Source organism: Rhinolophus sinicus, linkage group LG03, assembly GCF_036562045.2.
Source record: "Rhinolophus sinicus isolate RSC01 linkage group LG03, ASM3656204v1, whole genome shotgun sequence".
NCBI classification, from domain to species: domain Eukaryota; kingdom Metazoa; phylum Chordata; class Mammalia; order Chiroptera; family Rhinolophidae; genus Rhinolophus; species Rhinolophus sinicus.
In genome coordinates, this window is record NC_133753.1 from 175,156,165 (window position 1) to 175,169,907 (window position 13,743).

General features: G+C 37.3%; 1 protein-coding gene across 2 annotated transcripts in view; it reads right to left on the reverse strand.

Moving 5' to 3' along the window:
- WDR70 (WD repeat domain 70) overlaps positions 1-13,743 on the reverse strand; it is a 237,968-nt gene that overhangs the window by 203,253 nt on the left and 20,972 nt on the right. For both annotated transcript variants that reach the window (XM_074328991.1, XM_019737298.2), the window contains one exon: positions 12,084-12,276. In XM_074328991.1, coding sequence (XP_074185092.1) covers positions 12,084-12,276 — 193 coding nt within the window. The remainder of the gene's footprint in view (positions 1-12,083; positions 12,277-13,743) is intronic.

Genomic DNA, 13,743 nt, shown 5'->3' on the forward strand with positions numbered 1-13,743 from the left:
AGTGAAAAGCAAGCTTGTCATCAAAAGAAATTAGGATACACAACATTAACATTTCCAATCCAATGATTTCAGCAGTATCACTAGACCAACTACTAATGTGAAATGCACATAAAATATAAAAAAATCATAACCAGGCATTGTAGTTCTTAATGTACTGACTGATTATGTTCTCTGGTATTTTCCTTCCCATTCTAGTGCTACATATCAAAAACTCATTGTTAAGTTTTGTGATTGGAACAGGGCACAAAGAACTGTTTGGGTGATGGAAATGTCCTATACTTTATTTTTGATGGTGGCTAAACACAGTGTACATACAATTGTCAAAACTCATCAAACTGAACCCTTAGATCTGTGCATATACAGAAGTTACACCTCAATAAAAACCATCACTTTTTTTTTTTTAATTTTTGTAAGACTGTCTTAAGAAGAGTAAGCTACAACTTTTTCGGTCTCACTTGACAGGTAGGTTCATAAGCAGTTGTAGTTATACAATTAAATTAACTAATTAATAATATTCGACCATGGGGCAGCTCTTAGAATTATTAAACTATTATGTAACTAAATTCTAAGCTTAGGACAAGGCACATATATAACGGTTCTTACAGAAACAGATGTCTAACTACATTTCTATTTCTTCTGTTCACTCCTCTATCCCTACTTCAATTTTCCATGTAAAAACTAGGGATATGTCACACAAAAAAAAAAAGAAACACTCTCAAACATCATAAAATAAGCTTTTCAATTATAAAAATTAAATACACTCAATTCCACTTGACAAATATATACTCTGTATGTACTATATAAAAGACACTCCACTACAAGCTATGTTTTTAAAAATTACTGTACCATTTATACACAAGTCCTTGTACTTGAGGTCATTACATATGGTTGCAAAGGATAGGCGAGGAGTGCAGACAAGCACACAAATAATGATTTAACAAAGAAAATCGTTTAAATTTGCTATAGAAGGCAGAAACCAAGCCTGGGATGTAACACATGCAGCTGGTATCTGGAGAAGCTGCTTGGAGGAAATCACTTTGAAAAGGTGCATAAAGGCTGGACAGAATTTTAACAAGCAGAAACTGGAAGAATGGGAAGAAAACATTAAAGCTTTGGTCAGTATCAACTCAAAACTGGCAGGCTGCTTTCTCAGAGAGAATTAATGGGGAAATGGAAACTGGGGAGGTCTGATACATTTAGGAATCAGACTTTCTAAATATTAGCCTATATTGATGAAAGATTAGACATGTCCCTGAAAAACATATCCTGAACTTTTCAAAGAGCCAATGCTAAATGGGGAATGAATTATATGTCAGTTGTGGAAAATAACAGCAGGGAGGAAAGACAGCAAGGGAGGAGGTAAAACTCCTTTTAAAAAATGATAATCATGAACTTAATTGAGGGAAATTTGCTTATTTGTTTACAGATATAACTTGCTTCACTAAAAGGGCACAACTCCCCCAAGTGAAGCAATTTAAACTGCACTTTCACATGAAGATCTCTTACTGGGAATCTTTTCGCAAAGTAAATTTTTTAAAAAGTCAGTTTCTGTACCTCTATTTTCTTATGAATGTTTTGATGATTCTATATAAATGAACTTGATAGATACATAGTTGTACTTGACTAAAATCTTAGCAAAGTCTGGTTTTATGGAATCTTTCTTTAACAAAAGAACCAAAAAAATTGCAACTCATTTTCTGAAGAAATAAAAACAGCAGAAAAACTAAACAGCAGGACACAACAGACACAAAGGAATTCAAATGAAATGCGTGCATGCTCATAGAGTAACTAAATCCTAAGAGTTTAAAGATTGCATTAGTATCAATGAACTTTGGTTTTTGTTCCTTTGGAGAAAGGCAACTAATATGTTCACAACGAACAAAATAAAATAAAATTAAATAGCATACATACATGCAAGCTATGCAATACTAAAGGACTATACACAATGGCTAAAATGTCCCCCCCAAAAAGTGAAAAAATAATTTGCCATTATTGCTCACTACATAGTTGCTGTTTGGCTCTCCCCATTATCCATCTTTTGTAACGGAAGCACTAAATTTTAGCTAGAGTACTGGCTTCCTAAAGTAAACATTGTATTTCTCATGTGTGAGACAGATACGAAGTTCAAAATGAGTAACCAGACAAAAGTGCAAAAATAATGGCTACAGCTTGAGCATCCGTCTTGAGGCCCACATATTGAGGATGGCAGAACAAAAAGACAGAAGCACCTTAAATCTGTGACATCCTGGACCTGCAAACTAATTCTGGTCCATTTAATTCCTGGTTTCATTTATGTGAGAAAGAAAAAAAAAAAAAAGATTTCGATCCTGTTTAAGCCATTGTTGTTTTCCATTTTGTCAGGAGCAGCCAAATTAATACTGTACTAACTGATATGTAAGTTGGCCTCTTAAAACAGGCTCAAAGCCCAACTCCACAGGTTTCCCAGTATGGGAGGTAGCGTAGTAGTATTAAAAGCATAGATGGCCAGTGTTTGACTTGCAACTCTACCACTTAATAGCCAGATAACTGAGCAAATAAGCAAATTGGGCAAATTATTTAACCACTCAGGGGGGAAAAAATGAGAAAAATTTAGTGATTATTTAGTTGTTCTTACTTATTCAGATTTTTTTGTACTGAAAAGGTTTCTAGTTTTATTTATATTGACACATCTCTCACTAAGCTTACTCCTAATTTTTTGTTGTTGCTCCTGTTCTGAAACAGGTTATCTGTTTTCATTTTTAACTTTTTGAATTAGATGTTATTAAATTAATGTTATAAAAGTTTTTATTTGTCCCTTTCTGGTTTAGGTAGAGCCATATTAAATACAACATATCACTTCTTCCTTTCTAATATATAGTCTTTTTTTTAAAACATTTTATTGGGGAAGCGGAACAGGACTTTATTGGGAAACAGTGTGTACCTCCAGGACTTTTTTCCAAGTCAAATTGTTGTCCTTTCAATCTTAGTTGTGGAGGGTGCCGTTCAGCTTCAAGTTGTTGTCCTTTCAGTCTTAGTTGTAGAGGGACAACTAAGTGCAGCTCAGCTCCAGGTCCAGTTGCCATTGCTAGTTGCAGGGGGCACAGCCCACCATCCCTTGTGGGAGTCGAACCAGCAACCTTGTGGTTGAGAAGACGTGGTCCAACCAACTGAGCCATCTGTGAGTTCAGTAGCAGCTCAGCTCAAGGTGCCGTGTTCAATCTTAGTTGCAGGGGGCGCTGCCCACCATCCCTTGCGGGAGTCGAGGAGTTGAACTGGCAACCTTGTGGTTGAGAGCCCACTGGCCCATGTGGGAATCGAACCGGCAGCCTTTGGAATTAGGAGCACAGAGGTCCAACCGCCTGAGCCACGGGGCCAGCCCTAATATCTAGTCTTGATTATTCCAGTTTGATCTAATTGGCAAAAATGTCTAAGACTATATAGTAATGTGAGTTACCATCTTCATTGTATTCCTGATTTTAAAGAGAATACCTCTAAAGCTCCTTAATTATAACACTGACTGCAGACATGAAGCATGAATGAATTATTTAATATAGTCTAAAAAGTTTCCTTTTAGTTTCATTTTTAAATGTTTTTATTAGAAATCATGCTTAATTTTTTTAATTCACTTTTTGCTATTAAAATAGATGACCATAATGATAAATATCATTCTAATGGTTCTATATACTCTTCATTCACTCATTTAAGGGTTCTACATACTATTCATTCACTCATCCACACATCTCCAGCTGAATAGCCCCATTTTACAGAAGAGGAAAATATGAGAGGTTAAGTAACTTCCCTAAAGTCGCAAAGCTGAAAGTGAAGGAGCTCTGCCTGGCTCTAAAATCCACTCTTGTAATCACGACTCTATAATCCCTCCCTGTATCTGTATTTTACTTCTTTTCATTGCGTGGATTACTATTATAGGACTCCAATCAACAGCGGAAGCTGGGAGACAACCTAAGTGGCTACTGATGTTGAACTGACACTGGACTCACTAAGGTAGTAGTAATGGAGACGGAGAGAAATGGAGAGATCTGGTATACAATTTGGAGATGGAGCTCTGAGAATTGTTAATGAATTAAAGGTTGGATGTGGGGGAGGAGGAAAAGATAGGAATCGATGAGCAAATATTTAGAACTCTGTTTCCCATGTACTAACTTTATTTATGTTCTCTGGTTTTCTATTTTCCTTCGTTCTTCCTAATTTATGCTTTCTTATAGCATTTCACTTCATTAAATCCTTTTGAGAACAAGGTAAGATATACATTTGTTCACTGGTACTTGAGACTTATTTTATATAGGTGTTCAAAATTTGGTTTGGGTTTTTTTTTTTCCTATCTGTTCTAGATTTTCAAATTAAGATCTTAATTGCCTTACAATGAAAGACTATAATCCTTCATTGCTTGTAATCCCATTATTTATTTCTAATTACAGGCACCTATGATTAATGTAGAAACTAGAAAAGAATAGAAAAATATAAGGCAGGAAAAAACCTTAACTCCAATCCAACAATCCAGAAGCAAACAATGGGAATACTATTTCCTATGCATGTGTATCATTTAAGTTTTTGGAATCATACTATCTCTACATGTTTACATCCATTCCTAGTGCTACTGAAAACTCTAAACATGTTTAATAGTTGCATATTTTATATGACTAACAATTTACTTGTTCTTCCACCTATTATTAGGTATTTATGTTATTTCTAATTATTCTATATTTTATATAGATGAGTTATTTTCAAACATTTTTAGACATGTGACCTTTCTGTCAAGAGAAAGCTCTGATCAAGCCTAACATTTTGCGGGGGAATCATGAAATTGATTTACACTTTGCCTTTTAAAAAACAGAATAAATATCACTTTCTGGAAAGTCGCGTTATTAGAAACACATGAAGTACACTTAATACAAGGAAACTGGTTTCTTGGTAACCCCAGTGAGATGGACACACTCTCCTCAGTTCCCTCAAATGCAAATAGATACGAGCAATCCCATTCTGTCACGAACCCCACAATGCGCCATGGAACATATTCCGAGCGCCATTATTATAAGTAGTACTGTAAGAAGAATCTATGCGCATAAAACTTTTTCTAAATTTCCTCAGGATAGAATTGCAGAAGTGACAGTATTAAGTTTAAAGGAAAGGGACATTTTTAAGGTTCTTGATACTTAGTAATATAGTTTCAATAATAAAAAACACTGTCAGAGCTACTGGCTCAATTCCCAGAACAGGTACCTGTTCATAGCAGTAGTTCTTCAAAAACTATGATGGCTATGACTTAATAGGTATAATTCAAAATAGGCATAAAAATGAGTACAATTCAAAAGACCAGGAGCTTACCATCAGTCAGTCTCATGTCATCTTCAGAAACAACTAAACACTAACACTTTGAGAGACATCAACTTTCACATGTTATGAAAGAAATATTTTTCAAGAAATAATCAAAATAAATATTACTTCTAAGCTATTCGGGGGAAAGAATGTTCTTATATAAATTTTATATGAAAACTTCAAAGTGGTTTCACTGTCACACAGAAACAAGGCAGCAATTCCATATCCTTCTTTTCAAGCAGCATTATTTTGCAAGCAATACCTCATGTCCTTAAGTATCCATGATGCATGACACCGATCATAACTTATGAAGGTACCCTAACCCAGTTAACCTCTGAGCCCAACTGTGACCATTTAAGTAATTAAGCCAGTGGACCGGGAAGATGTGCCACCACAGGTGGACTGGGAGAAGGCTGAGCTATGAGGCCTTTTGCTACAACCAGGTTGCAGGTGTTCAGGCAGAGTCCAGCCCAGTCCTACTGAATCCATCTCCATGTTACAGAGCCTGAGTATATTTATTTTTTAATTGTACCAAAGTTGATTCTTACATTCAGACTAAGAACTACGGGGGTAAAAAAAAAAAAGTTATTTTAAAAAAAAATTTTTTCCATTAATTTCAATAATACTTGCTGAAATATTTAGCCACTCAACTATGTGAACTTGGCTGCTCTCCTGCTAAGTAGAATGTCTCTCTAAAAAGCCACAGAGCCTGTACGTTTCTGAGCAACAACATAATCAAATTGTACTCAGGAATCCCCAGAGGGAGTCCTGCCTGCTGTGGTGGTTTGTTTTTACTCGTTTACGGAATGAGTACTATTCTTTGCAACATGACCCATGTTACAAACAGTTTAATCTTGAAGCAGTGAGGAAAGGGATTAAAACGAAAGATCTAGAAGCAAAGAGACAAACCTAAGCAGCTACAGCAAAAGTCTAAGTGGGAGAAAAATAAAAGCCTGCGTGTGATCTTACATGTTGAATTTAGAATATTGTTGGAGCTTAAATACGGACATGTTTCATGAGTGGTTAGAAAGCAGGATCTGAAGTTCAAATGAGATGCGGCAATCCTTCCAGCTGCTCTGAGTGAACAGGAACCATGAGGACAAGAAGATGTACATGTACAAAGCTCCATGCAGGTCAAACATGAAATGACAAGGTAAGCAAAAGCAGATCCTCAGGGAATGCTTATGGTTGGGGAAACATAAGGAAATGTGAACTAGTAAACAAACTCTAGCAGCAATGGAAGCACCATAAGAGATGAGTTTGTCTACTTTATTCATTGCTGTATCCCCAACATCTAGAAAGAACTTGACTCATAAGAAGTGTTCAATAAATATCTGCTGAATATACAAAGCTAGGCAGCCACCCAATAGTGTAAAGAAATGACAAAGGAAGAATTTCGAGGCAGGAGAAAGCAGTATTGTCCAATATTGCAGAGGTGCAGGATGAGAACGGAGAAAGGGCCTTTGATTTGGAGATTTGGAGTTTATCACTGGGAATCTAGGCAGAAACTGAAAACACAGATTTAAAGAGAAAATGTGTGGTTACAAAGCAGAGGTGGGAAATATAGATACTGCTTTTGAGACATATGGTGATAAAGAGAAAGAAAAACTGCATAGCTTGAATGGAAAACTGCATTAAAGGAAGATTTTAGTATGTTTGCAAACTTAGAGCCAAGAGTGAGTAGAAAGGAAAAGGCTGAAAGCACAAAAGGAAACAAAAGACAGAAAAGTTTGATTGTAAAGAATTCAAGTATGAGAGAAAAAAAGGAGGAGAAATCAAGAACACCTACATAATTCCGATATAAAAAACAATCTCATAATTTTGCTTCGCATTACCTCACACTGATTTCCTGAAGGAACGAAATTCAGTTTCTGAATCCACAAGCAAAAAATAACTAGACCCTACGTTCAACCAACCACAAAAACAAGATTCTTTCAAAGGCCAGAAACATTTGAATTCAATATTGAAACACAAGCCAAACACTGTGTAATGCAGGGTCTCAGCTCCCACTCCCCGCCGAAGAACGCAGGATATGGTGAGGCCAAAAAGGAACACCCACGGAACTATGGATAGGGGAGTCATACCACTAGTCTCGCTGGCGGCTGGTCGAGACACAAAAGCAAACATCTGCCAGTACCCCAACAAGGGGTCTTCCTGCACCCCAGTCTCGCTGGTGGCCAGGCGAGACACAGGAAGTAGGATCAACACGATCCACAATGTAATCTGCTTGCTAACCACACTTGCTAGCCACAATCCACAGTCCGCTTCTCTGCCAACCAACGCCCCAGCGTAGCCATGGCATTTATATTAGTGGCTAAAGGCTAACTGGTAACAGCTGATGGCCACTGATTACAGCTGATGTCCATCTACTACCCGAGCCAGCACCTTTCCACGTGAGGTCGAGAGCCTGGAAACAGCTCTCTGGGACTCTGTCCCCACACACTGCTATGCAAATTACCTAAAATGAATCATGCTGTTTTGTCTGTCTGGATCCCACAATATTCACATTCAAGACAGTAAACAGCAGATTTCCTCTGTCTATGATCCCCTGATTCTATTATTGTTGGATGTAGAAGGCTGTGAATATCCAAAATATCAAATACAACACAGCAGAGAAGTTTTGTTCTCACTCAGAACCTAAAAAACAGCCTGAGGTTGCCACTCATCTACTATCAAACCAAAAAGTCTGAAAACCAAAGGCCTCCATGTAAGGCCAATGTAACTTATCAGAATCAAGGAAGGCCACTACAAAGCCACACCCACAACATTTCCAAATGTCCAAACTGTCTGCTTTACCCACCATCTCTGCCCTAGCTTTGGAAATCCTGGTTGTGGTATGTCAGAAAAAATAGGAGAAACGGAAAAGAAACAAGGGAACTCCCACTCCTGTTTTGTCTCCCTTCTAAAGTTTCAGAGTTAATCCATGAAACAGTGATAATAAGCTCTGCATTATCAATTAGTGCACACTTTAAAATGGAGGCTGTTATTAGCACACGTCACCAACAGTCTTGCTTTGACCTGCGTATTACTTGATCGGCATTTTCTTTTTACTATGTTTACAAAAAGACATTAAAAAAAAAGACTTAACGACTTATTTCCAAAAAGAATGAATGCATATATTCTTATTTTTTTTAAAAGCCAAATGTTACTCAGTGTTGTGAGGGTGGCCTGTGTCTCTGGTCCCGCTCCCCACATAAGAACGCAGGATATGGTGAGGCCAAAAAGGAACACCCACAGAGCCATAGATAGCGGAGTCATACCACTATAGTCTCACTGGAGGCTGGATCCACACGACCTGCAACCTGCCATCCGCTTCTTTGCCTGCCAACCAACTGACTTACCAACCAACACAGCCGCGGCAGTTATATCATGGGCTAATTGGCTAACTGGTTACAGCTGACGGCCAACTAGCCACAGCTGATGGCCATCTGCTACCCCGCCAGCACCTTTCCACATGAGGCCAAGAGCCTGGAAACTGCTCTCGGACTCTGTTCCCACACTCAGTATCCTGAAGACATTAATTACAGCCATGAAAGGCTAAAGTTTACAAATGGGCTTCGGAGCCCCATACCCAGGCATGTTTTTACTTCTCTGCAAAACTGCACTTTGGGTCTACTCACACATCAGTTCCACGTCCAAGGTCTGGTCTTTCTTTTATCAACTGTCTATTCCAGACAAGTTGATTTCCCATCATCCTGAATCTAATCTTGTACACTGTGCCTTGGTGCCTGCCATCAACTCTTCATAGACAGGACGTGGCTTATCCCCACCAGACCATCAAAACGTAATCTTCTACAAGGCTCATTCCCATTCCACCTCCTCCAAAAAGTATTCCTTCTGTGTATTGTTCTCTGGATTCGATCTTATCTGCCTCATCTTTAACCTCACCCCCAGTAGAATGAACTCAGCCAGGCACCAATCACATGACATTTCCCCACGACAACATGGACTTGCAGAGACTTAGGACTTCACGTTAGCAATTTTTTTCCTGCTCGTAACACCGTTCTTTCTTCCATTCTTTGTTCTCCAGCCCCTGGTCAGCCTTGCAAACCTGAATTAGTCAGCTCAGACTACTATAACAAAGTACCACAGACTGGGTGGTTTAAACATCAGAAATTTATTTTCTCACAGTTCTGGAGGCTAGAAGTCCATGATCAAGGTGTCGACAAATTCAGTTTCGGTTGAGGACTTTGTTCCTGGCTTGTAGACAGCCCTTCTTGCTCCATCATGTGCAGACCTAGCTCTCTGGCGTCTCTCTTCTTCTAAAGACACTACTCCTATCCAAGCAGGACTCACCCTTATGACCTAACTTGACCTTAATCACTTTCAAAGAGGCTCATCTCCCAATATAGCCACACTGGGGGTTAGAGCTTCAACATACAAACTTTGGGAGCACACATTCAATAGATAACATTTTCACATTTCATAGATCAACCTAAATATTATCTACTCTGTGAAACACCCAAAGTTAAGAGTATCTTTCTCATGTCCATAGCATGCTGGGACTTAGATGCATACTTCTTGTTTCTGATTATCCTTGTGTGCTTGAAACCAAAATGCTGGATAAGGGTTCTAGAATATGTTCAATATATGTTCAATATGTTCAATGCATTTGTTTTGTTCAAATTTGTGCTCTTACTAATTGTTGTCTTAACAACTTCTGAATCTCCCATTATGACTATAGATTTTCCATTTCTCCTTGTAATTCTATCAGTTTTTGCTTAGAGTATATTGTGTTAAACGCTCAGACTGCCAGATTTTCCTGGAGAATAAATTGTTCTCTTTACTAATAGGTAATGACACGCATTTTGCTAATTAGGATTATGAACTTAAAGATTATTTTGTCTTACATTAATTTTATAATACTAATTACTATGTTTCCCCAAAAATAAGACCTAACTGGAAAATAAGCCCTAGCATGATTTTTCAGGATGCTCATAATAAAAGATCTACCATATTGCCCCGAAAATAAGACTGGGTCTTATATTAATTTTTGCTCCAAAAGATGCATTAGGGCTTATTTTATATTACAAGCATCCTGAAAAATCATGCTACGGCTTATTTTCTGGTTAGGTCTTATTTTCCGGGAAACACTGTAGTTACATTTTGATTAGTATGTTCCCGTTATATTGTCTTCTATTCCTTTTTCTTTCAACATTTCTATGTCAATACATATTCATAAACAGAATATGCCTGAATTTTTTAATCCAATTTGAGAATTTGTCTTTCAAGTGACAAGTTGAGTCCATTTACATCTATTGTGAATACTGAAATATTTGTATTTATGCCTACTTTTTTATTTTGTCATCTCTATTTACCAAGATTTTCTTTTTGTTTCTCCCTTCCTGCCTTTTATTGGAACAACTGAATTTTCTCTAATGGCATATTAAGAGCATTGCAGTGGAGTGGTGCAGATAAGAGGGAGTGCACTTTTCTATTGAGAATTTAAAAGCACTGAAAAAATTAACTAACGATGAATATGCTTTTTATTATCACCATTTGCTGACAATTCTAAAAACGTCACTTCAGAAATTTGTTTTTTGTTATTTTTTGCTACGATTAGTACCGAGTTTTGATAATATATGTAAGCTACAAATTAACAGTTTTATTATCTTTTAATCTTGTATTCTACATAAAGTTAATTTGGAGAACTCCCAGTTATACAGTCTGCACCACATATATGCACATATAACCTCAGCTACACACATTTTCAGATGTTTTTAATAGTTCAAAATCATTCAAGCTTACTTCAAGGGTAGTTTCGTATCTCCAACCCTTGTTGTACTACACACTTCTTCATTTAAACAGCATATTCAAAACAATGATTAAGACAAAGAAACAAAATTTGAGTATCTTCCATTCTGCTATTCTTTGAATGCCAGGAGAAAAGACAAAAATGGTAGACTAGGCTGCCAGAATAATTCAGAAAGGTAGTGTTCAAACACCTCAATTGATTCCATCAAAAATGTTCTAAAGCAATATTTGCCATTATTTAGCCATTTTATCTGATTTTTACAAAAGAAAACTTCAGAAATTTTTATGAAATAGATTAGAAAATGATGAATTTTCTATCAAATAGATTTTAGTGACAATATTTCAAGAACAGAGATATTTTTTGAAACCACTAGAACTGATATCAAAGGAAAAAATACATGGTCAACACTGCAATTTGGGGAATTATTGTAAAACAAGATTTTTCATGAAACTGCCAAATTTATCCTTATGCCTCTTTTCCTAATACTACACACACATACACATACATACAGATATATGTGTATATCTGTTTTTTCACATAAAATTTTTTTTCAAAATTAAAATTAAAAGCTTATTTTGATCAACTACAAACATACTGACAAATTTGATATACTGGATCTGAACGTAAATATGCAAAGAATGCCCATTTTGTGAAGTCACTGACAGATGTGCAAAAGCTGTCAATTTCTTTTCTGACCATTATTTGTTTTATTTCATAATTACTACTGAAAATAATTTGTCACACAGAGGAGGATGGTATTAAAAAATGATCCACTCCAGATATCAAATATACAAAGTATACCAATGGTTTGCTTTAACACGTTCTTCCTGCTCTCCATTTATTATTTTTGAATTCCATTCCCTTGTTCCTGAAGTACATCCTTTAGAGTTCTTTGAACAAGGGCTGCCAGTAATCAACTCAGATTTTTTTCTTTTTGATTTGCTCTCACTCATGAAAAACAGGGAACTGATGATGCTACTCCACTAAATTCTTAAATTACCACTGAAATACTTACTTCCTCCTCTTCTGAATCACCATCATCATCATCGTCATCATCTTCCTGTTCTTCACTGAGAGGCGGCGGTAACCGACTGATATCTTCCTCCATGTGAGTAACTTGTTCTTCCACCATTTTAGGGGGTAAAGGAGGGCCAATTAACTCATCAGAAGAAGAATCACTCTCTTCACTTCCACTGCTGCTTGTATCACTGAAAATACAAAAACGGAACTCTTTGCTTCTGCTGCAACAAAGAACACCCTCTAAAGATAGTATGGATTTCTCAGGAAATCCTACCTCTTAATAACTGAGTATTTTAAATGTCTTTAAATTTGTAATTCAAATGGTAAATGTGTAACTCAAATATTTTATCTTAGGAAAGTAAAAAACTTCTTTTTCTGCTTATCTTACCTAAGCATAAATTAAAGTCAGAAATAAAGGGCACAACAATTACACGTTAGAGGTCCATTCAATCATCCTCACTCATAGAGCCAGCAGAACAACTGGAATGTGTAAGAAAAACCACAAAATACTATTAATACATCCATAAGAAAGAAAACCACTATCTACTATATTTGAATCCCATTTGTCATAGGAACAAATAAAGCCAGTCATGTAAGAAACTTAATATTACTCCCAAAAATGTTTCAATATATTTTCTGAAATACAAATTGTTTCTCAGTTCTAATCCAAGTTTGCTGAGTTGCTAAAATGTTAAATGCAGCATTCTGGATTATAAAAATTATCTTCCTCTAGGAAGTATCATATTGATTCTCAACTGTTTTTCTACCCAGCACACCTGAGAACTGTTACAAACTCTCATTAAGGTCTTTATCAAAAATCTCTAGGCATTCTGAAGACCACCATCACCCACCATCCCTCCACTTCCTATCCCATTCCAAATGGTTGAGAATTGCATTCTTAATTGTATCAATTAGTCAATCAATTATTTTTTAGGACTCAAAGTATCATGGCCTTCTAATGAAGTACTTCTAGTATGTAAGCTCCATGAAAGCAGAAATTTCTGTTGTGTTTCATTGCTGTTTCTTGCAGCTAAATGATGCCTGCCATATTCATTGAAGAAACAGTGGGATTTTCATCGAGGTTCACCACTGAAAGGAATACATTCTCACATACATGTTACCCTTATACAAAGGTAGGACGAGCAAACCTCCATAGAGTTTCTTTGTTTTTGCAATGGTCTAGCTCACTGTGCTCCAGTCCCACAGGTCTTCCTTCTAATTGAATTGGCAGGTTAAGCTTGATTCAGCACGAGGGTGTTTGCTCTTTCAGTTCTCTCTGCTGGAACTGATTGTTACATGGCCTCTTTCTCATTATTCAGGTCTCCTCGAATGTCACCTCCTCAAAGAGGCCTATAGGGCCCCTGTTGTGCGGGGCGGCCTATGGGGTCTCTAGTCCCGCTCCCCACATAAGAACGCAGGACATGGTGAGGCCAAAAAGGAACACCCATGGAGCCATAGGTGGCGGAGTCATACCACTATATTCTCGCTAGCAGCTGGGTTGGAGACACAGGAGGCAGGAGCCACACGATCCACAATCCACACTCCGCTGCCTACTAGCTCAGCCACCATCTTCTTGCTAGCCCCCATTTTCCTGCTAGCGTAGCCACAGCAGTTATATTAGTGGCCAATGGCTCACTGGTTACAGCTGACGGCCA